The sequence below is a fragment of the Pyrus communis genome, chromosome 13 (genome assembly GCF_963583255.1).
Source record: "Pyrus communis chromosome 13, drPyrComm1.1, whole genome shotgun sequence".
Lineage (NCBI taxonomy): Eukaryota > Viridiplantae > Streptophyta > Magnoliopsida > Rosales > Rosaceae > Pyrus > Pyrus communis.
In genome coordinates this window covers 25,114,784-25,136,945 of record NC_084815.1, presented here as the reverse complement: position 1 = coordinate 25,136,945, position 22,162 = coordinate 25,114,784, and the positions used below count along the sequence as shown (strand labels likewise).

Sequence of the window (22,162 nt, the reverse complement as noted above, 5' to 3'; positions counted from 1 at the left end):
CCAATCTCCCTCTAAAATTTTTGAAAAACAAAACAAAAAACTCTCTGATATTCTCATGATATGTGTATTAAGTACTATGAAGCGGTTTTACACAAACGAGTCCAATTCAGACTGTTTTGAAATTTAAAAATAAGAAGCGAATAATTTTAGTTGGGCTGAGTGGTCCAATTCGAATCTAGGAATCCAAAGACCGGTATGCCCAACCCTAATTTATCTAGTTGGGCTCACCCTTTGAGAGACCATAAACCGCAACCAAACAGCCCAAAACGACCAAACGTTAGCTGGTCGGTCGTTGTCCAACGCGGGCGTTAAGTCTCCTTCCCGCTTTAATCACATCGCTTTAACCCAGCGGGACCCACAAAACAATCTGTACCGGTCACCCGAAATCTAACGGCCCAATAACTCACACCGTCACCCGCCCGTCACTCGGGCGTTCTCATTTCCCACCCTCCTCCCTCCTCCCTCCTCCTTTCACTCACATCGTTCGTTCTCCCGTCCCATTTCCTCCTCCTCCTCCTCCGTCCCCTTCCTTCATCCTCTGCAAATACTAAACGCTGCGTTTCGCCAACAATGCACTTCGATTCTCTCGAGAAATACTAAACGCTGCGTTTCGCTGAACTAGAACGACAATGGCGGACTGGATTTCCTCCAAGCTCAGAGCCGCCGAAACTCTCCTCCAACAGGTTCAATTCTTCTCCTCCTTCTCCTCCCAATCCAGAAAACTATAGAATTAAACGAAAATTAAATTAAAAAAAGTCTTAAATTTTTTTTTTTAATTCTTCGAAACAAACAAGTCGATCTGCAATTTTTAATTTGGTGTTATTTAATTTTTGAGTTCTATCTGTTTGGAGTAGTAATGTAAAATCCGTGTGATTGTGAAACGGACGGTTCAGATCGATCAGCAAGCTGCGGAGTCGCTGCGGAAAAACGAGAAGCAGATCGCCGACGAATTGAGCTTGGAAACTCCGACGAAAGCGGAGGGCAGTGTGCCTTTGAAGGATCAGTTGAAGAAGAAAACCCTAGAAAATCAAATTAGCGATTATCGCGGAAAATTAACCGGCGATCCTAGCTTAAGCATTGTTAGTAACAACATTAACATTAATGATGATGGTAGTAGTGGTAATAGTAATAGGGATAGAGAGATTGTTGGAATTCCGAAACCAAGGAAGAGTCTTACTGATAGTGACTGGACTCAACTCCTTAGTAGTACACCGAATCGGGGAACTACTTCTGCCGCGAGGCGTGGCAATGGTTTCCCCGGGGTTCGTAGTTTGAGGAAGGATGGTAGGAGGCAGGGGAGTGCCAGTTCCACATCGAGTTTGTCGGTTTTGGAGGCTAAGAGGAGTCAAAAGAGTGGTGGTAATAATATTGTGAAGACGCCGCGGAGGGCAAGTGTTGGGGAAGGAAGTAAGTTGAATGCGAAGGTAAGTGATGGGGAGGAATCTGGCTTTTCTGTTTCAGATACACCGGAGAGGTCTTCTCATGTTGAGCTGAAGCGTGATGGTAAGATTTTGGAAGGACGAGAATTGGATTTTAGAGATGTGGGTTTAAACACTTTGGAGGAAACAAAAGATAAGGGAAATGAGGAAAATGGTGGGCGTTTTGATATTACGGAGCTTTCTTCCGAGGGTAATTTACATTCAGTAAAGAAGGACGATGGGGGTTCTAATAAGAAGTTAGAAGGGGAGAATGTGGGTGATCGGTTGAGAAAGCATGAGTCTAATGAAGCCTCTAGAAGTTCTACCTCTGATGATTTAAAGAGAGGTTTTACTTCGGTAACTGATGGGAGCTCTGAGTCGGACACAGACTCAGGTTCAAGTTCTGATTCCGAGAGTGAGCGTGAAAAGGAGGAAAGGAGAAAGAAGAGGGAGAAGATTCTGGCGGAGAAAGCGGCAGCTAAAGCTGTGGAGGCCATCAAAGAGAGGGAAAATATTGTTGCCAGATTGGAGGGCGAGAAGCAGAGCTTGGAAAAAATACTTGAAGAGCAAGTGAAACAACAAGCACAAGAGGTAAGAATAAGATTATTAGGATTTTGTTCATATCATTCTTCCTAGGTTGGCTGCATTAATCCTATTTTTTTCATTTTTGTTTTATCTTAGGAAATTGAAGGTCTATATCGTATTGCGTAAAATGTTATTACTTAAATTTACCTTCTGCTTCAGGCTTCAAAGCTGCAAATGACTATGATGGAAACCATGGAAGCTGCTGATTTAGAAAAGCAGAAACATAACAACACTAGAATGGAAGCCTTTGCGCGGTTGGCTAAACTGGAGGTACTACAACCTTTTTCCATCTGTTTCTTATGCGTATTAGAAAAATATTCTATTTCAGTCTGAGTTCATATTTTTTACCGCTACGTCTAGAAGTATGAATTTCCCTTTTTGTTGACCTTTTTAGTCCGTGCTCATATTTAGGAATTTTTTTTTATTACTAAAGGTTAAAATTGGTTGCAGACTGCAAATGCAGACCTTGCAAAATCCCTAGCCAATGTTCAATGGAATCTTCAATTAGAGGTATGATTGTATCCTGATTTAGATGATTGATGTGGTCCTATGGACATTTTATAATCTTCTGAATTGAAGTTTTGAGCAATAGAGTTGTCCAGGTGGTTAAATTGTCTTGATGGTTCAAAAATGGTGGATGAAATCATACTGTAAAAATCGTTCCTTCGCTTAAAATCATTCCTTCTTGTCTTTCATTTAAATTTTTGGGAATTTGAAATGCTTCTCGTGTGCTTTGCCTTACTTCTCAATACTATTGTTTTTGTATTTTAGTCCTGCTGAAACGTTTCCCTTTTTCTTCTTTTATTCTTTTGGGAGTCCAGGCGAATCAGGTAGCAGAACTTCGACATCAAATCGAGTTAAAAGAAGTGAACCAGGAAGGTAGGTTCTCTAGAATCGCAAATTAATGTATTGGGTCTGGAAGCTAGAAAACTTCTTTAAATTTATTTATTTTATTTTCATTTTCAAATATAAATTTGATCTCGAGGGCTACCTCTTGCTAAAGGATTTAACTATAATAAATTTTCTGATCAGTCCCCTGTGAACAATAGTCACAGGGTTTGGTTAACTAATCCCCCTTAACGATCTTAATTTGTGTTTTGGTGAAGTGTGCTTGAATTTATGAGATATTACTTAGTAGATTAAGAATAGACCAACTTCTTTTTTGGCCTCATGTTGACTTTATATAGCAAAGCAGTGAATAATTTCATAAAGTAAGGAAGATCTCCGACACTCATCAAACTAAATTATCAATGTTGAAATCAATGTTTGTGTTTGGTGTATCATTACGTGGAACTCTTTTTTCTTCTTGTAGAGCTCAGGAGGAAGATCTCCGACACTCATCAAACAAAATTATCTCTAAAGAAAATGGCAGCGTCAAAAGGAATTGAACTTGAACAAGAGATTTTGGAGGCAGAGTATGCCTTTGTTACCGATAAAGTTGTGCGATTGCAAGATAAGGTTAGAGAATTTCACTATAATATTGAAAACTTGCGATAGTTTATTAACTGCTGATCCATTATGTCTTTCCCCCGTTCGCTCTTTGTGTGTTAATATTTACTTTGGATGGGATGCTAACTTGATAGAATAGTGTGAAAAGATAGAGCTTGAACTATATAAGCTTATGATTTAAAGCCTTTGACAGCATTGATTAAATGTTGTTTCCTGATAGAACAGTTTGATGATTCATATATTGCCCTCATGTTGTGATATAACTATTCACAAGATAAATTACGTGTTATGTTTCAGGCACAGAAGCTGGAAGCAAACATTGAATTCACAAGGAAAGAGATAGAGGATCCAACAGATATAGAAATTGAGCTCAAGCGAAGGCTTGCTCAGATGACTGACCATTTGATTCATAAACAAACCCAGGTTTGTCATTTGAACCCTTTCTTAATTCCCTTGGTCATTTAAGTGAGAGGTTTTATCTGGTTACCTAAACCCTAAACCCTAAATCAGGTTGAGGCTCTCTCCTCAGAGAAGGCAACTCTTATGTTCAGAATGGAGGTACGTTAATTATACCGATAATTCTTTTGTGGTGAAACTTTAATCCGCAAGATGATGTATCCGAGGGACAGTACTAAATTTATGCGTTATGCAGGCTGTCTCAAGGTTGCTAGATGAAAGCAAGTCATTGACCGAATTTTCCGTGACCTCATCAAGGGACATAGAATCAGGCAGACCTTTATTAGAAGACAGAATCCGGTCGGGCAGGAAGCACCTGGGTTCAGCACTTCAGCAATTGGAGTCTTTATTCATGGCCGGAGTAGTGTTTTTGAGGAGGAATCCGACTGCGAAAATATGGTCCGGGATTTACTTCTTGTGCCTTCACTTGTGGGTTATTTACATTCTAATGTCCCATTCCCAAGCTTCAAATAAGATCAAATCCGGGTCTGTCATATCCTTGGAAAACATTAACAACACTGCTGGTGTATAGTACAGTATAATTTGTTTGTATTTTTATTTTTTTTTTCTTTCGTTCATACGATCCCAGTCGTTTTTCGTGAATATAGGGGCAGCGAGTCCACCTGTACACCCGAGTTTGAATTCCTATCTCCGTAGTTTAGATAAGATTACGATATTGCTTCTTTCAAAGAAGAGAAATAAGTCTATATTCCATTCAACTGTAGTATTATACTTCACCGAATAAACGTATACAATCGTTACAAGTCGAAGTATTACATAAGAATAGTATGCTAGCCAATCTTCAATCCGTCGCTTCTTCGTTCTACCGGGCTTGTTCTACACCTTGCACAGATGGCAAACGTCTTACAAGTTAAAACAAACAGTTTGGCATATGAAAACATAATGCTAGCAAAAACGACAATGCACTAGTAAAAAGATCACTCGTTTTCCAACCAGAACACAATTTCAAACCCTGATTTTCCAAAAGGTTTCTTCCTATCGATACTTTAGACTGTCGATTTCCGACTTCTTTCACTCGTAGAATGTGAGCGCGCGCTGATCGTGTGTTTAAATTGCTTCTTGTTTAAGTGTTTTCCATGTGTGGAAGACTCGTGTTACGATTATAGAAAGCAAATATATGAACTCAACACTATATAACTTCGAACAGATTGTAGCCTCACCAGTATGGCTCTTCCCGAGGAAGATTACGACTGTAGAGAGGAAACTCAAAGAGAAAAGTCGATTTGAACCACAACGGCAAGTTCTTGTATATAACCGGAGATAGCGGAATCAGAGGGCTGAAACAAAATATGTTGGTCTTCAGTTATTACAGTTCATACTCGAAAAACAAATACCAAAAGAAAAGCTGAAGTTTACCTAGTCGATCTTTTATACAGCCTGTATTCGTCCACATTTCCAAACTTCTTATCTGCAGAGTCCTGTTATTGTTCAACCCGACATTGTCAGTTACAACTCTTCAAGTGCTATGAATTTGCAATGAGCTCAGAAGAAAGGGGAAGAAGCAAACCTCAAGCATTGGTATGCCACTGATGAAAAGAAGCAACAACGTGAGAAAGATCGGTCCAAAAATCACCAGCCACTCTGCACCTTTCAATACAGGCGTGGAAGCAATAAACACTCCCCACCAAAGGAATATCTGAGCAACAACATTTATCAAGGTTTCATTTAACTTTGACAGAATGAATGCAAGGCTACTAACATGTCGAAATTTGTTGGATGAATGATGTTTCGACGCAATTGTGACTCTTGGTATGGGATAATTTGTAAATATGTGAGGCAGACAATGCAAGCATATGATGGAAGACGCAAAAAATCAATTAAAATCGTTTGTGGACAACTTTTCGATACTAACCTCACCAAAATAGTTTGGATGGCGAGTGTATTTCCATAGTCCGACATTGCACCACTTTCCTCTATTTTGTGGAGAACCTTTGAATGTCAGTTTTTGCTGATCCGCTGCAGCTTCAACTGAAAAACCGACAAACCATATAACCCATCCAATTATGTCCACAGCTTGGAGCGATGGTGTTCTGTTGCTTGCATTAGCAACTGTTACAGGTAAACTCACAGTCCATACCCACACAGCCTGCAGAAAAATCAGGTTGCTTTAAGAATCAAATCAACTTTATCCTTCCGAGAACAAGCACAACGCAATGATGCACAATAAAAGCCGGAAACAGGGAAAGCAAAAGAACCTGAAATATCCAGAAAACTGCTAACTTCCCTATATTACCACGCATTTCATCAAAACGCCGATCCTCTACCCACTGCAAAATCCTGATCAGGAAACGTTTTGTGTATTAAAATTGCGATTGGATTTCGACATAGGTAATGTTATACTCCATACTCATGTGGTAGTGCCTCAAGTACGCCGAATTAACACAAAAAGCATCACAAAATACCTCATCAGTAGGAACAACCCGAGGCGAAGACCCCATATTATCACAAGCAAACTCAGCACTACCTGAAAACAAAAACATGAAGATTTTCTTTATCCAGTATCAACGCGAACTACGAGCAAATTAAACACTTTTGAGAAGAAATTAATAATACAATACCTGTCTAAAATGCCATGACCCCTTCACAACCAAAGTCAGAATAGCAAGTATAACAAAATTGGTACTTCCTGTGAAAGGTGAAAAGAAGAACAAATATAATTACACACACAAAATAATCAGAAATGTATCAAAATCCAGTCACAGCGTTTCTTGGCGACCAAACAATCCAATCAGTTTCTAATTAGTATTGATAAGCAGGAAATTAAGTTAATTAACTATCAAATTGTCCGGAAATAAATTCAGAGGGATGAATTACCAGCAAAGTCAGTGACTTTGTCGAACTTGAGAAGAGCAGTGATTATAAAGAACAACAACTGATACCCCACCTTCATCAACCAAAAAAAAAAAACACCATATTTCAGAGATTCTAGAGAGAAATGAACCTAATAGGAAAACAAGCATACAAAAAAGAAGAAATCCTTAGAGAGAGAGACAGAGAGAGGAAGATAGAGATAATTACAGTGACAATGGCAGTGAGAGCTAAGAAATTGGAATCCAAGACTTTTCCCATGGAAATTGTTCTGGGTTTTTGCTTCTGAACAAAAAGCTCTATGCTTTGCTTGCCGCTGCTGAAGATATCAAAAGTGGAAAGGAAGCTCTTTGAAAATTCAATACAACAGGAAATTGTTTGTGGCTGAAGTTTTAACACCATTACTCCCTCTCTCTCTGTCGCTTTCTCTCTCTAAGAAGCTAAAAAGGAAATATTCTGTTTTAAAGTTTAAAATGTCATCAATTTCCTATCCAATTTTTTGATTGGAAATGGATGACATATTTTACTCGAAATTGGTTGAAATCGGAATTTTCCAATCCGATAACTTTTTTTAATATGTGATTACGATCTTGTATGCCAAGTGTCATAATATAAATGGTTGAATTTTTTTTTTTTCCAAATATACAATTATATATACCATAACACTTAACCCGTGATCCGGACGTACTAAAATCTGCCTCCCCATCCAAGTTGAACCCTATACGTAACCAATTTGTAGACAATACAAAATCAACAAAAATAAGAAACCAAGTTATTTATTACACATTTTTTCCTTTTAGCAATATAAAAAATATACAATTAACGAAGAAAAGAATGAATGATCCTCCTCACGCAGGTGCAATTGAGACTCTATCAACCTCAATAATATACTCTAGGGTTGCAGAAGGAGGAATTTGCAGACCAGGACCCATATCTGCACCATTTTCTCCGAACCCCAAGCTTGGAGGAACCACCACCCTCCTTTTGCCACCTGCCTTCATGGATCTCATCACATACTCTATCCCTTCACATACTCCCTTGCTGTAAGGCTGCCTGGACCCCACCCCAGAGCCAATGACTTCTTCTCCCGCTCAAATGTGTCCACAAACACTAGTCCGCTGCCTTCTACTTTGCCCTTCAGGTCGATCACCACCAAGTCCCCCGGCCTCGGAGTAGCTCCGCCGCCCATTCTTAACTCGTAGTATCTACATTGAAAAATGCATGTGTTCAACCAGGGTCGTTTGAAATTGCTTATGTAAAATACATTTATGCTCAAAAGTTCTTCTAACAGCGTGTATAGGAAACACTTGCTGTTAATCTAAGTGCTTCTTGAAAAGTGATTCCTGAATGAAAGAAAGCTTTATAATTTTTTTTCTGCTAAATATTATCATAATCGTTTTTAGCTCTTCTAGAAGGGAAGGTAACCGTACTTGGCTAGTACTGTTCTTACCTCGACACGCTTAACTTCCAAATTCTGATGTGATTACGTGCATGATAACTACATTATGTATGAAAGAGAAATGTACCTTATGTCATTAGGTAACACCACCTCTTCTTCTTTCTCAACATTCCTGCAAAAACACATAATGTCACATGATGTGAAATTATATAATTTTGGATTTGTGTCTATATAATATATATATATATATATATATTTATTTATAAACCTTGTGTTTGATTCTTGTTGTGAGACTTCAATGCGGGTTTTAATTTGCTCAGAGACTACACCAACTGTGAGAAAGGCAGCCCAAGCAAGGCCAGCACCAATCCCAAACCTTCTGGTCAACGTGGAAGCTATCCAGTCTGTGGAGTCTGCCTTGGTTTTGGTCTTGGATGGCTTTTTCTGCACTTCTTTTACCGGTGTCGTCGGCTGCTCGGATGAACTTGTGCTGAGCTGCTGAATTGGTGTCGGAGAATGTGGCGGTTGTGGAGGAAGATTTTGTGGCGGAGGCGGCGGCGTTTGTGATGAGGAAGGAGAGAAGTGGTTTGGTCTTGTTAGAGAGTGGGAGATAAATGGGGAAGAACTACAGGAGGCCATCTCTAATAAGATAAAAATGTTGATGAAGCTGCCAAGGGAAAAATGGGGAACCAAAAAACTCTTCCATTAAGAAGGTGCTGGTCCCTACCTTATCCATGTATTTGATGGAAAATTTAAATGGTGGGTTGCCCTCTCTCTGTTTGACTACAAGCCTCTTTTATGATTACATTGCTGACCGTCTCTCTGATACATACGAATTCTGCGAACATGACTACGGCTTAACTCTATTAAATAGGTAGTAAGCAACGCTGTCACTGAATGAAGTACATATAACGTTATTAACCTGGCCACTTCTCTAATATAAGCAACGCGGCCGCCAAATGTTGTACAAATGATATTTTGTATACCGGATTCGATATGTCAATTTGTCAGTAGTTTTAGGATTTATACAACTAACCCTACTTGGTGGGAAAAAGCTTTGTTGTTTGGATTCGATATGTCAATTTGTCAGTAATTCTCCATTTGCATTAAGCACGCTATTGATTTTTCACCTTAAGGTTCAGGCAACAAGAAACTCTTCCGATCAACGGACACCGGAAATCAAAACATTGATTACACCAATTGCCAATGAATTCTTTACAAACAAATGCACAACCTTGCGAATGGCCGCCCTGTTGGGAATACAGAAACGAGGAGGAAACCGAAAAAGCAAAAAGAAAACGAAAACGAAAATTGGAGTATAGGTTAGGTCATGATCTTCAATCTTTCTCAGAAGCTGTTCCAATCAAATGTACAACTTGCCTTCATCCATATTTTGGCTGTCAAACGAGCCGATATTCACTGTTTCAGCCAGCCAGCTGGTGATTCTACGACGCAGGATGGCTGGACCTTCTTGCCTACTTGTGCACTAGGTCTGTCCACTTCTACCTATCGGCTTCTGCAACGGTTTCAGAATTGCCATGATCTCAGTAAACGACGGTCTCAATTTTGGATCTCTGCAATGTTAATTAGGTTCAATGTAAGGTTTGTTCATCTGCCTAAATACACATTTGAACTGATTTATAAATGACAGACTACAATTATCAAAATCAAACAAGAAAAAAGATTCCAAAAGTATACTCACGTTTGCCAGCATTTTCGAATGAGATCTGCAATTGCAGGATCTATATTATCTGGAATATCAAGACGGCGATGTTGAAATCCAACTGCACCAACAACTTGCATTGGGTTCATTCCTCCCCATGGCTGTTGCATCGTAGAGAGCTCCCATAAAATGACCCCGTAGCTATAAACATCGCATCTGCACAGTAAACCAAATTTATATATATCAGTAAAACTCCAGCTACGGTAACAAAAGTTAAATATATATAATACAACATTTGGCAGGGAGATATGGGCATACTTTTCATCCGAAGGTTCATTTCTTAGCACTTCCGGAGCCATCCATTCAGCCTGAAGATATAAGTTTCAAGATTTAAAATATCAAACATATGCAACATTTGAGAAAGAGTAAGTTGTTGAGTAAGGGCTTTACCGTCCCTGCAGTCGACCTCGAGGAGAGAAATGTGCTGTTCTTCATTCGTGATAATCCAAAGTCACAGACCTAATAACAAGCAGAAAACTTCACATACTACCAAACTGATCTCTAAATATACATTAAAGGTGTTCAGGAATTTCGCCAAAGAGATAAGAAACACACCTTCACAACCCAGTTCTTATCGACAAGAAGATTTGGAGACTTCAAATCACGGTGTACAATTACTGGAGTGCAGTTATGCAAGTAATTCATTCCGCGAGCCTGAAAATTTAATCATTGAAAAGAAAAGTTAAGCTAGATGAAGTTATCAATCACAATACATGATTGTTGGCTCATACTGGAATAAACCGCAGGAACAAGAGAATATTACAGCATCAAGAGCCATCCTCAAGCGCCTCCGCTCATCTAATTGATTGTTAGGCCGGTGTAATAACCTGTATAAACTACCTCTGCAAAATATGACGTCTATTAATAACGCGTGAAAATAATTAATTAACCAAATCAACACAATGCAGTTCTTAAACTTCTTATATACATAAATATATAGACCAAGATTAAAACAACAGAATTCTATAAGACAAAAAACACAAAATCAGTGCTGTGTTTTGTTTCAGCCAGACTATGATTCCAAATAAATATTAATATTACCTATTTCAAAGAAACTGAGGGTAATAGTTAAAAAGAAAATACAATAAAATCCAATCCTCGTGAAGGTACTTGCGATTTGAAGGGAAAAAAATGGTTGCATTCTCAAGGCAAAGAAGCTCCTTGTATTCGTACAGTATTAAGAATCAAGAACTATTAGTGACGTCAATAAGAGTTGAATCCATCAAAGATGTCGAAAGTAACGTTTTCATAAAAAGAGAAAATGAAAGTTCTGGAATACCTTGGAAGAAATTCTGTAACAATGGAAAGATTTGGAGCGCGAGTTATTGCACCCATGAAGAGAACAACATTAGGATGCCTGAGTCTTTTCATCATCCGAACCTTCAAATTTTACAAATAAAAGATTAACCTCAATATTTGAAGGAAAGATTCTGGAAAGCACATTAAACATGGAAAATATGTCTACTTTACCCTCTAACTTCCTAAACATCGATTCCATTCCAATGCAAATGTGATTCCATAACATTTTAATGTTTATTCCAGCAACCAACTGCTGCCTAAGTACATAGAATGATACAATGTTACACCAGGGAGAGAGAGAACTATTTACTTCATTCACTATAACTACACGAATCTAGAACACCTAAAGCGATAACCGAACCATGGTGGTCCCTACAGAGTTTTAACTACATTTATATAAAAAGTGGAAATAATTCTTATGTTAAGTAGCGTACTGCTCCACTCCTCTCCCTCTCAAACAAACTTTTTCCTTCAGTGCCACCTTCTTAGCAAGGAAATAGCATGAATTGATGCCATAAAATGATCAAACACAAAAAATTTCATGACATGGACGAAGGCCGAAGCTTTTACCTCACTTCTGAATTCATCAAGTGATTCACCCAATAAGTCTTGGTCTAGAAACTTCTTCACAGCAACCTCCTGTAAAACCAAATAATGAAAATAAGCTCAAAACTCCCACAGCAGACAATACCGCAATGGCTAAACTTTTAGGAAGAGCATCTGAAAACTTACAGTCCCATGCCAGTCTCCATGATAGACCTCCCCATACGATCCTGCAGTATCCAGGGTGCATGAACATATGAAATTAGAATTTGAGTATGGGACAGAACACCATTTAGACTATTTTTGTTTAGATATGAGAAGTACAATATTTATAGCATAATGCAGAGGTCAGTACCAAGTCCAATACGTTCACCCAAGGTGATGTCCTCCCAGGGAATCTCGCAGTCTGCAACATCATCAATTGTGACATCAGATTTAGTGCTTTCATTACCTGCTGATCGATCTGATATTCGCTCGCCTTCTGAATTAACTCCCGAAGCATCATGCTCATGGCCACCACTGCCCCTTGGTTCAAAACCACCACTTTCTGAATCTCCATCACTTCTCATGCCCGGCTCATATTGCTTACTGACAGCTACAGTTGTTGCAACCACAGCTGCAGCAGTAGCAGTGGCAGCAGCTGCCACAGGAAGTTCGAGACTTGTGTCAGTACTTGTTTTTGCTGCAGCGACTACCATAGACGATGCAACAACAGCTGCTGCGGCTGCCGCTGCTGCAGCAACAGGGACATTATTTGTATATTTAACTGAATATGCTTCGGACTGTGATGAGATATTCTGGCCAGTTACGTCCCTCGTATCAAGTGGAAGGCTGACCCTTAAACCTTCCACAGGCTTAAGAATCTCCGGTTGACCGGAAGTACTAGCTTTAAGATTCACCCTTTGCTGAGGCAAAGGAGGCAGAAAGTGAGCTGGCCGTTTATCATCTTGACTTTTAAATTTTTGTGTTCCAAACCTTTCTTTATTTTCGTTCTTATCTTCTGCCCGGCGTTTGGTCTCGACTGTTGACACATCTAACTCCTCTGGATATATTTCCCTAAACAAGTTCGGGGGAGCATCAACACCACTCTCGCGTAAAACATCATGAAGCTTTTGAGCTAGATTTGGATTCTCCTTGGCAGCAACAATCATGTATTTAGAAACATCCTTAACTTGCTTTTTATTAACGGCTGGAGAACTAACACCTTGAGTCCATGAAGGGGATCTCGTATGTGCAAAAGGATAATTTGGCTTTTCTGGAAGTTCCTGCACCAGCATCTTTTCTACGTCAGAGGCATATCTAAATTCATCTGAAGGCATCTTGGGTTGTTCCTCGAATTCAGTTGGTCTGGGTAGATCACGAGAAGCTGGTTCTTCTCTCTCTTCGGAATCCCTTGTGGAAGAAGCAAAATTTCTTAACCTGGATTTCTTCTCTAATGTTCCAAAGTCTGAATGATCTTCAAACGAACTCCCAACTCCACTACTGGAAGAAGCAACATGAGAGGAATCAATGTCTCTAGACAGAGGACTAGCAGAAAAGTAAGAGTCATCATATTCTATATGTGATCCAGCTGCATCAGATGGAATAAGTGTGCCAGGGTCTGCCATCAGATCAACAATATACTCCCTGAAATTCACATTGTACACACCTTAAAAACAGATTAAGACTGTGGAACTTCAAATGAGAAAAACATAAAGAAACACACTTTAATGGCAAGAACATTTTCGGCAATATTTGACAATTAACATGTCCAAAATAGCTTATATATGCTTGTAGAATCATTTCTTAAGGCATGAAAAAAAAAAGGCAAAAACACCATGTAATCAAGGACTTGTCTTCATTAAAGGTGACAAACTTGTAAGAAAATTTACCTATCATCAACTTTTACAAAGTTCATTGCCATATCACTGGACCCGGTGTATTGTTGTCCTTTCACCAACCGGCATGGGATGCTCACACTATCAGCCAAAACCTAGTTACCAACATAACAGGTGAGTGATAAGCAACCAGTAATGAAAGAAATATGATGGAACAAAGCATACATGCCACTGTTGAGAGCAAGTACCTTGAACAACAATGCACGATGTCGAGCTAATCCAATCGTCAGAGAACCGAGTGGCAAAACCATGCTACCAATGGTTCCTTTCAAACTGTAACTAAGATTTTTCCATTCTCTCAACATGTTTTCAGGATTCGCAACTGGTCCACCCATACGGTCAGCAACTAAAAGAGCAAGTTTTTGCACCAGATTGCTGTTTAGAAAAGCCAGAGGATCTGAACTTGACTTTACAGCCATTTCTAGGGCCACCTGTTCAAGTTTCAACAAATTCGCATCGGCAGCTCTATTGACCAAAACTGCTTCCCAGGTGACACTATCTGACAAAGGTGTTCCTTGCAGATCAACAAGGGAAGGCATTCTTTCGGAGGTTGACTCCGTCAATATTCCATACAGATCATAGAAACCATCCATGACCTTGTCATCATAGCTAAGAGCATTGTAATTCTGTGAAGAATGGATAAATCTACGATATGAGACGGAATTAAACATTACAAAACTGAAGAGACAATTAAATTCAAGAACCACTACATGTTGCCAGCGAAAACATAACATAGAAGTTGAACACAGACGTAAGCTTCTAGGTTGAAGGGTTAAATTTTCAGTATAGCCATGTTGATGAGCAGACAGGACAGGAATACTCCAGTTTTTGGCGGTTGTTCCTGACACTAGGAATCTATTTATTCCTTCCCAAAATGTAGAAGTCCCACCCACCCTTCACCCACTTGCTTTCCCAATTTTTGTACAGGTATAGATTGTGTATATTCACTACTCGTGCTTTGGCACAAGTAGATGCAGATGTGACACAGCACCGTTGATGATGACTTACAACTACATTGTTCAAACTGCTAGAAGGTTATCAATAAAAGGTCTCTGGTGTCTCATTCATCACAGGTAATGAAGAGGCAAGGATCACAGGAGCAATGATGTTGACACCAATACCTTTCGGTACAACCTTTTTTTCATACTTTTGGCAACGAAGGTAACTAAAGCCTAGTACTTAGGATACTATCATCTACGGACAGACGACAACTGAAATTCGTTTCTCTGTATATAGTTTCCGGCATATTATAAGCAGAAAGTTGGCTAACCAAACAAATTCCAAGTTTAAATTTAATGAAGGAATGTTGATCACCGTTCGGTTTAGTTTGAATGTATTCGAAGGTAATGAACAGTAAGTCAACCGAAATTCATTCAGAGTAGTACATGAAAAGAAACGTACCCAATAGCGGTATGCTATAACTTCAGCTGGAGTATTATCAGGAGCACAAGACCCCAAGCTAATCTGCTTAACAGCCTCAATCTGAACTGCCTCTGGATCCTCCCTAGCACTCAATTCCAAAGCCAATTGAATCTGACACTCTTCTGCTATATCAGCATCCCTCGAGGTACTAGACCACGAATCGCGCCTACCTGTATCCGAAACAACATCTAAACCACTCCCACTAACAGCTGCATCAGGTGGCTGCTCCACTCTCGCTGCCCTATTGACATTCGAAGATGATGGGGGACTAGGGCCATGCTTATTGGCAACTGAATTCAACCAACCCGAAATCCCCGAGAAGGGTTTATGCTCAGAACCCTGATGGGACCTCGAGTGCAAAAGCCTTTCGGTTTCAGGGGATGACTTGCTAATGGACTTACTGCCCCTTGATGAAGCTGCAGACCCTTCTGAACCTTCTGATTGGTTGGACATGATATGCAGTTTCTTAAGAAGGTTCTTCATATCGTTTTCATAAGTCACAACAAAATCGAAGGCCAAAGAAATAATAATCTGGCCACAAACATCTCCATTGTCTTGGACCAAGCATAAAATCCTAAGCACTATATCACCACAAAGCAAGCAAACTGAAAAGCAATCCAAAAAGCCCTTTTTGCAGAAGCACTTCACAGGGTCAAAAAAACCCCACTCATGTCCAAAAGCCAGAAATCACCATTCCAAGCAATACCCCAGTAAAGTTTCAACCTTTAGCAATACCAAGAAAACCCCAGATGCCTAGATTGAAAGTACTTTTCCACAAAGCAATACAAATTCAACCCAGAAACAAATACCCACAACAGGATTGTATCAATCAAATATCAAAACTTTGATCCATGTTACCTCCTCCAAGAAGCAAAATTTTCCGAAAACAGAGAGAGAAATGGATCTTCTTCTTTCTTTGTATTCAAAAACAGAAAAAAAGCATAGAGAAAAGAGAGAAGGGTATTGGTATTAGTATGAAGTTTGAAAAAAAAGAAAGAAAAATAAAAGAGAAAAAAAGGGGGGCAGGTAGCAGAGGCAGAAGACAGCAAAGACCAGCAAGTGGGAGCGTAGGACCTCGAAGAGAATGACCCACTTGAGTTGAGGTGAGGAGAGAGAAAGTAAGAGAGAGAGAGAGAGAGAGAGAACGGAACAAGCTTTTAAAGGATAATTCAGTCCCATAGAAAGGTTAAATTGGTGGGAAACACATACACTGATACACATCCAGCCGTTCTCTCTCTCTCTCTCTACGTACACACATTTTTGTGTATAAAACTGGTTCTCTAATTCGGTCATTCCGTTGGGGAACTGGAAGTACCAAAAATTTAAGGGGTGATGGTGGGAATTGGCATGAGTTGGGACGATGTGTGGTGAAAGTTAAACTGTAAGAGAAAATGGAATATGGGAATTAGTAGAACAGATTGGGCAAAAGTATTTGCTATTTCGAGCAAAATAAAGGTCTTGTCCGTTTTGATTTAAACGTCACTTTTGGAGCTAAAGGACAAAACTCACTTGAACTGCAGGTGAAAAAATTCACACCCAACTCCTAAAAGCAGAATATGGTATCAACACCATTAAATGACATGTTTATATAATTTAATTAATTAGGAGACTGAATTCACCAAATTCTCTTTGAACTTGTACACTAAATTGTCTTGAACGACAAATTTTTAAATGTGCCAGAAAAACGACTGAATTTTTAAGTGTCATAATACAATTAGTTGGAAATTTAAAAAAAAAAAAAATTCCAACAAAGTATTATGACAATTGGTGTATACATCGTGTTTCCGTCATACTGAAAATTTTCTCATCTCGAACAAACAGAAGGCCATGTTGAATATAATGGATGTACTCTCTCTATGCACATGAGTTCTTACCTCTCTTCATGCACATTAAAAAGTATAGTACTGATTTTATCAAAATTATTTGGAATGATATGATATAAGTTGTTTACTCATTCACCTGAATTGAAATGAGAACCAATTTGATTACCAAAATGGCAATGTTCTCGATAATTTATTGTATATGCTTAGTTTAAATTTGAAAAATAATGGTCATGGCATAATGAGCAAAAATAATGAAGTGATTTCTTCACATCATTTTTATCCTCGTGCATGTTTATTTTGAATGGCTTTTTTAGCCAAAATGGTTCATGAGATTTGCATAACTCCTTATTTTGGTCCTTGAGATTTGAAATCAATAGAAGTAGTCTCTGAGTTTATCCACCATCAATCATTTTAGTCATTCCTTGAAAAATCTCCATTAAATAAGGCTAAAATGACAAAAAATAAGGAAAACTAAGTAAAAATGTGATTTTTCGTTAAAATGAACAGTACCATGGGCTTTTCGTTAAAACTTCCCAAAAAATACCCTCAACTCATTGTTTATTAAATTGAGAGTATTTTTGTTATTTTAGTCCTTATGTAATATAATTTTTCATTGAAAGACTAAAATAATTGATGGTGGACAAACTTAGTGATCATTTCTATTGATTTCAAATCTCATGGACCAAAATGATAAGTTATGCAAATCTCAAAGACTGTTTTGATTAAAAAATAATTTTGAATTACATAAGTCAAAGAAGAATTGAGCGATAAAAACGAAGAAAACGTGCAAAATTAATTTCCTAAAAAGCAATGAACTCTAACTCTATATTCTAATACCATCCCTCCTAAAAAGTCAAATTCATTCAAAACTAAGAGTCAAATTATTCATCTTGCACCGCGGGTCTCCATTCCTCAATATTGCTTATATAAACAAACAAAAATTAAATTAAATTTTGTATTTTGTAATGGCCTCATGTGTCCATTTATGATTAGTAAACACGTAAATAAGCTGAGTATAATTTCTTAATTCTAATTCTAAGTACAAATTAGGAAACATGCCGAACTTTATTCATGTCGTATTTACAATTTCACACACGTTAAATTTTCTTCATGTCATATTTACAGTTTCACGAACGTTCAATAAAAACAAAAAACATATAAATTTCCTACAACGGGCTCTAGTTAAATAATTTGTTTTGTTGGTGGGCAAATTCCATTTTGCTACTTGTTCAACTGTATTTTTCCAATGTTTGAAAACATTTCATGTATCTTCTGTCTCCAATAAAGTTTTTAAATTTTCTCTCAGTACTAATAAATTCAACTTGCAATCTCATCTTTGTTCTGATTTTTTCTTATCTTTTTATCATCTCTTTTATTCGCAATAATTCTTCAGCAACCTCATTTTTTTTTTGGAGAGATATTGTATTTGCGGGCCATGTGACAATAAAGCATGTTATATTTTAGGGAGGAATTTTTTATATGTGTTGTACACAATGACCACAATCTTGCGCGAGGAATGGGTCCTAGCAGGTTGAACACATAGATTTTTTTTTAATTTTTTATGTTCATATGTCTATCTAACTCAAGATGTACTAGCCGACATCTAAACAAGTGACAAAGCCAGCACATCACGATTCAGATGCACATGTGGACATTTTCGGTTGGGGTGTGTCATTGAAGATAAAATGAATTATTATATTTATTAGCTTGTCTTAGTTGTTATGTATGTGTGTGTGTGTCTATATATATATATATATTGATAGATACAAAATCCAATATATAATTCAAGCCAACAAATATAAAAGTATATATATTATGTACAATAGATACGTATACATACATGCACACGCACGCATATACGCATGCCCTCTACAATGGAAAATACAAATAAATCAAATTTAGTTGAACAATCCACTTTTATATTCAGGTTTGTGAGTCCTACATCAAAGAACACAAGGATAGCTAGGATACGTACTGAAAATGTCACAGTATTTGGAAAAGAACAAAGTTATGTATGATTTTGTTCTCAATATAACTTAAGAATAGATCTTCAAAGGTAATTAACAAATACAAAGTTTTTATTATTAATCTCTTGAAAATGTAGTTAACCAGTTAAATTCAAAGCTCGTAGCTCGAAGATAAACAAACCCAAGTGATTGAGAGACTTTTTAGTGTGCTAGAATAAGGGGCGGAACATTATATGTCATTATATAATTAGAGTAAATTTTTTTTTTTCAAGTGTTTCTCCAATTATATATAATAACAGCATGTGGTGTTTTGTCCCGTATTCATATACCATTGAAAAATCTCGCCTAAGTGATTAGTTAGCTCGTCTATTAAAAATAACAAGCTTTGAGCATGTGGCCTAACAATGGAAGAGTACATGGTGTGCACTCAGAATATGATAATATGGATCAAATTTTACGACAACGATCGTACAAATCAGAAGTATTCAATTGTTCCAGGCACGCGGGAGGAGAAAAAACGGATTACAGCTATGTAATGTAGGGGTTTTCCACGCATAAACCCAAATATTAGTGAAGTTTGATTGTTGACCAATAAATATTACTGGTTTTGGAGTCAGCTTTTGGGGTGTGTTTTTTCTTTTGTTGGTATATGTTATAATACGTATTTTATTAATCATATCTGTTTATTTATATATAAGATCATCATTCACTGTCGATCATTATTTTCCTTCTCTGACTCTAGCCACTGATGAGAGGAGGCAGAGCCAGCGCTTATACTTCCTCCCATTCCCTCCTAATTTTTTTTTTTTTTACCACTCATTTATGTCTTTCTTCTAGTGAATGATATCCTCTTGTGGTGATTTGATCTGAGCTATGCTTAGATCTGAGTTCCCCATTGAGGACTTTCTTCTCATGTCAAGTTCACTAAACTTCGATGCATCATAGATTTGAAGGACTTTGTTGAGGTTTACTCATGTAGAAACATACAAGTGATGCATGCCCAATTTTTTTTCTTTCTAAAATGTGGTTGTGTTTTACTTATTCATGTGTTATAGTACGAGTGAATCAAGATCTGGTCGCTTTTATGTGCAGCTAAATTATTTGAGACCAAATTTGAGTCTGCATATCCCTCCATTGTTCTTCAGGTTCTTTATGGGAATATGCAAAGAAGTATATGGTGGCGCTGCTTAGGTTTAGGGTTGTGGGTTAAAGTAGGGTTTATATATTGTGGGTTGTATGGGTTTGGTTTTGGGTATAGCTTAAATGTTATGATGTGAGTTTTTTTTAAAATTTTATTTCGTAGTGTTTTTTTTATCCCTTTAGCCGTCTTGTATGGTTAATTTTTTTTTAAAGGTCATTATTGACTTGTATTATAACATATGATCAATCAGTAAAACGCAATTACACATTTATGAAAATGAAAATTAGACATGCATGACATATCGGTTTCTTGATATATGTACATTAACTTTACTAAATAATTAAAAACGCATCTAAGTTTTGTTTTTCTCTTCTTTATTTTTATTTTTTATTGATCAAAATGAAAATGACTTCACATATTATACCTTTTCAAAGGTTCTTCGGGTTCATCGGAAATGATTAGATGGAGGCTGGAGTCTATTTCTCTCAAGCTGGAGGCTTTGCATCTGTACAGCCAATTTGTCTTGAGCTTTATATTATCCTTATTCTGTTTATCCACATTGTGATGACGAAAAGAAGAGCCGTTGATCAGGCAGAATAACTAAAGTCTTCAGATATAGATAAAGAGTAAAACTTTTTTGCTTTTGTCCTATTCCAAATGCCCTAATTACCAGGGATCATGCGGGAGCTTCTGGACCTCTAAAAATTGATGAAATGTATATACTTAATAGTTGTGTTTTTACATCACATAATTTAATTAAATCCCAATTTTCTATCACAAGTTAAACTCGAATTTTCGTGGTTTTATTGCGTGCAAATGTCAAATCATATCATACAAAGTTTGCAGGGGATGTGTTGGACCATATGGTCCATGCATGCACGTACGCACGCAAAGTTTCAGCAATTAATTTCCTCTTATTAATTTTACTTTTATATTTTATTTAAGTTATTTTGCATGACAGGTTAGAACCAATTTTTTTCCTTTAAATTTGGAAATATTTGGAAGTGAGAATGTTGGTTTGATCCCTTTTTGTTCAAAAATAGGTTTATTCCCAAGTCTTGCATGCATGCATGAGAATATACCAAAAAGTTTTTGTTATGTTAAAAAATGGATTAACTCCAATGTCTTGCATGCACGGGAATATACCAAATTAGACGAAATGCTGCAACTTGACTCGGCAGCAGCTGCGCAGCGCCTAATGCTCAGACGACATTTTTTGTTCTGCTTATACAGTTAAGTTTTAGCCCAGCCGGCCGTGAACTGGAGCTAAAATTGCAGAGACCCTGACTAAGGTTCTGAATAAGCAAAACGTTGGAGCTATTATATTGGTTTGAAAACCCCTTCAAAGTCAAAACGGTTGATCAATCATCAACCGGTCAAGCCAAATGTTGTCTTGTCATCATCATATTCTCATTTGATATCAACGGACCGCAACATTTTTATTAATATATTATAATTATATATGTAAAGCATTGGTATCAAATATAAAAGTTCTGTAGTTATCACAAAAATTAATCGTGGTCTATATTCTATAAGATGGAAATATTTTTTCTATTATAAGTTGGGTTTGTAATTGATCTTTAGATAATAACAATTCTATTCGTAAATAATTTTTAGCTGTAATAAAAATAAAAACTGAAAACGATACTTATCAAATGATTTATAAACTAAACCACATAAAAAATAACGTAAATAAGAGTACATTTATCATCTATTTATACCATATCTCTAATAGAGGTATGAACCTTTTCTTTAAAGAGCTATCCACGAATAAGTAATTCTCAATCTTTCATATTCTTCTAATAGTGGCTCTTCTTCCTTCTCAAAGGTCGATTCAGCAGCTTCAGTGACCTCCATGTTTAGGCTTTGTAGTGCAGGTTCTAATCCTGAGATGGATTCTTGTGGGCTAGTCTCAAGAGAGATAGCTTCGCTTCTGGGCTCCAGGGATGGCTCCATCTTGGTTAAGGTCTATCGATACATGTGGGTCTTATCTTTAAAAAAAAAAATTAGTACAAATGAGATACAAATATGTGATAAGAATAGCATTTTTGGGTGAATAATGAATATGATGGCTTAGTAAAATAAAAAACTCGTTTTCGTCGTAGCCTATTGCCTGAAAGTTCGAGAGTGGCAACACCGATAAGCAAATGAAGACAGAAATATAAACCCTATAAATACATTTTGTTTTGTTTTAAACGTTTGGCATAGAATGGTGAAATGATTTCCTCTCA

The 22,162-nt window shown here is 37.5% G+C and overlaps 3 protein-coding genes and 1 pseudogene across 5 annotated transcripts; 1 reads left to right on the top strand and 3 right to left on the bottom strand.

Moving 5' to 3' along the window:
• The first annotated feature begins 422 nt into the window (after positions 1-422).
• On the top strand, positions 423-4,550 carry LOC137712525 (golgin candidate 2-like). Its single transcript, XM_068451601.1, has 9 exons — positions 423-683; positions 894-2,009; positions 2,163-2,273; positions 2,454-2,513; positions 2,825-2,882; positions 3,316-3,461; positions 3,750-3,875; positions 3,963-4,010; positions 4,105-4,550. Exons 1-9 carry the CDS (start codon positions 630-632, stop codon positions 4,438-4,440), a joined length of 2,055 nt encoding a protein of 684 aa, XP_068307702.1. The 5' UTR covers positions 423-629; the 3' UTR covers positions 4,441-4,550.
• Positions 4,551-4,584: 34 nt separating this feature from the next.
• LOC137712526 (uncharacterized) lies at positions 4,585-7,125 on the bottom strand. Of its 2 annotated transcripts, none has more exons than XM_068451602.1 (10): positions 6,948-7,125; positions 6,744-6,813; positions 6,488-6,555; positions 6,332-6,393; positions 6,125-6,206; positions 5,782-6,015; positions 5,437-5,565; positions 5,286-5,347; positions 5,090-5,206; positions 4,585-4,751 (listed from the first exon to the last, which is right to left on the bottom strand). In XM_068451602.1, the coding sequence occupies exons 1-10, from the start codon at positions 6,996-6,998 to the stop codon at positions 4,700-4,702; spliced, it is 927 nt and encodes a 308-aa protein (XP_068307703.1). In that variant the 5' UTR covers positions 6,999-7,125; the 3' UTR covers positions 4,585-4,699. The 2 variants fall into 2 exon arrangements, with proteins under 2 accessions (XP_068307703.1, XP_068307704.1); XM_068451603.1 differs by having other exon boundaries at positions 4,585-4,745; positions 6,948-7,123.
• A 376-nt stretch (positions 7,126-7,501) lies between these two features.
• Positions 7,502-8,791, bottom strand: LOC137712840 (peptidyl-prolyl cis-trans isomerase FKBP17-2, chloroplastic-like; annotated as a pseudogene).
• A 433-nt stretch (positions 8,792-9,224) lies between these two features.
• LOC137712839 (probable serine/threonine-protein kinase SIS8) lies at positions 9,225-16,132 on the bottom strand. Of its 2 annotated transcripts, none has more exons than XM_068452012.1 (13): positions 14,980-16,132; positions 13,767-14,204; positions 13,573-13,673; positions 12,057-13,327; positions 11,891-11,931; positions 11,729-11,797; positions 11,139-11,239; positions 10,623-10,701; positions 10,415-10,513; positions 10,250-10,318; positions 10,118-10,167; positions 9,839-10,015; positions 9,225-9,710 (listed from the first exon to the last, which is right to left on the bottom strand). In XM_068452012.1, the coding sequence occupies exons 1-13, from the start codon at positions 15,481-15,483 to the stop codon at positions 9,623-9,625; spliced, it is 3,087 nt and encodes a 1,028-aa protein (XP_068308113.1). In that variant the 5' UTR covers positions 15,484-16,132; the 3' UTR covers positions 9,225-9,622. The 2 variants fall into 2 exon arrangements, with proteins under 2 accessions (XP_068308113.1, XP_068308114.1); XM_068452013.1 differs by having other exon boundaries at positions 13,767-14,223; positions 14,980-15,116.
• Between the last annotated feature and the right edge of the window lie 6,030 nt (positions 16,133-22,162).

Bases quoted from the DNA above. Each gene is read 5' to 3' on its own strand.
- LOC137712525 (XM_068451601.1), top strand. From the start codon at position 630: ATGGCGGACTGGATTTCCTCCAAGCTCAGAGCCGCCGAAACTCTCCTC. The intron at 2,883-3,315 runs GTAGGTTCTCTA...TTCTTCTTGTAG, and splicing joins AAAAGAAGTGAACCAGGAAG to AGCTCAGGAGGAAGATCTCC. The intron at 4,011-4,104 runs GTACGTTAATTA...TGCGTTATGCAG, and splicing joins CTCTTATGTTCAGAATGGAG to GCTGTCTCAAGGTTGCTAGA.
- LOC137712526 (XM_068451602.1), bottom strand. From the start codon at position 6,998: ATGGGAAAAGTCTTGGATTCCAATTTCTTAGCTCTCACTGCCATTGTC. The intron at 6,207-6,331 runs GTATTTTGTGAT...TTTCCTGATCAG, and splicing joins GGGTTGTTCCTACTGATGAG to GATTTTGCAGTGGGTAGAGG. The intron at 5,348-5,436 runs GTTTGCTTCTTC...GAACAATAACAG, and splicing joins GTGGCATACCAATGCTTGAG to GACTCTGCAGATAAGAAGTT.
- LOC137712839 (XM_068452012.1), bottom strand. From the start codon at position 15,483: ATGAAGAACCTTCTTAAGAAACTGCATATCATGTCCAACCAATCAGAA. The intron at 10,319-10,414 runs GTGTGTTTCTTA...GCTTGTTATTAG, and splicing joins ATAAGAACTGGGTTGTGAAG to GTCTGTGACTTTGGATTATC. The intron at 9,711-9,838 runs GTGAGTATACTT...TTAACATTGCAG, and splicing joins ATTCGAAAATGCTGGCAAAC to AGATCCAAAATTGAGACCGT.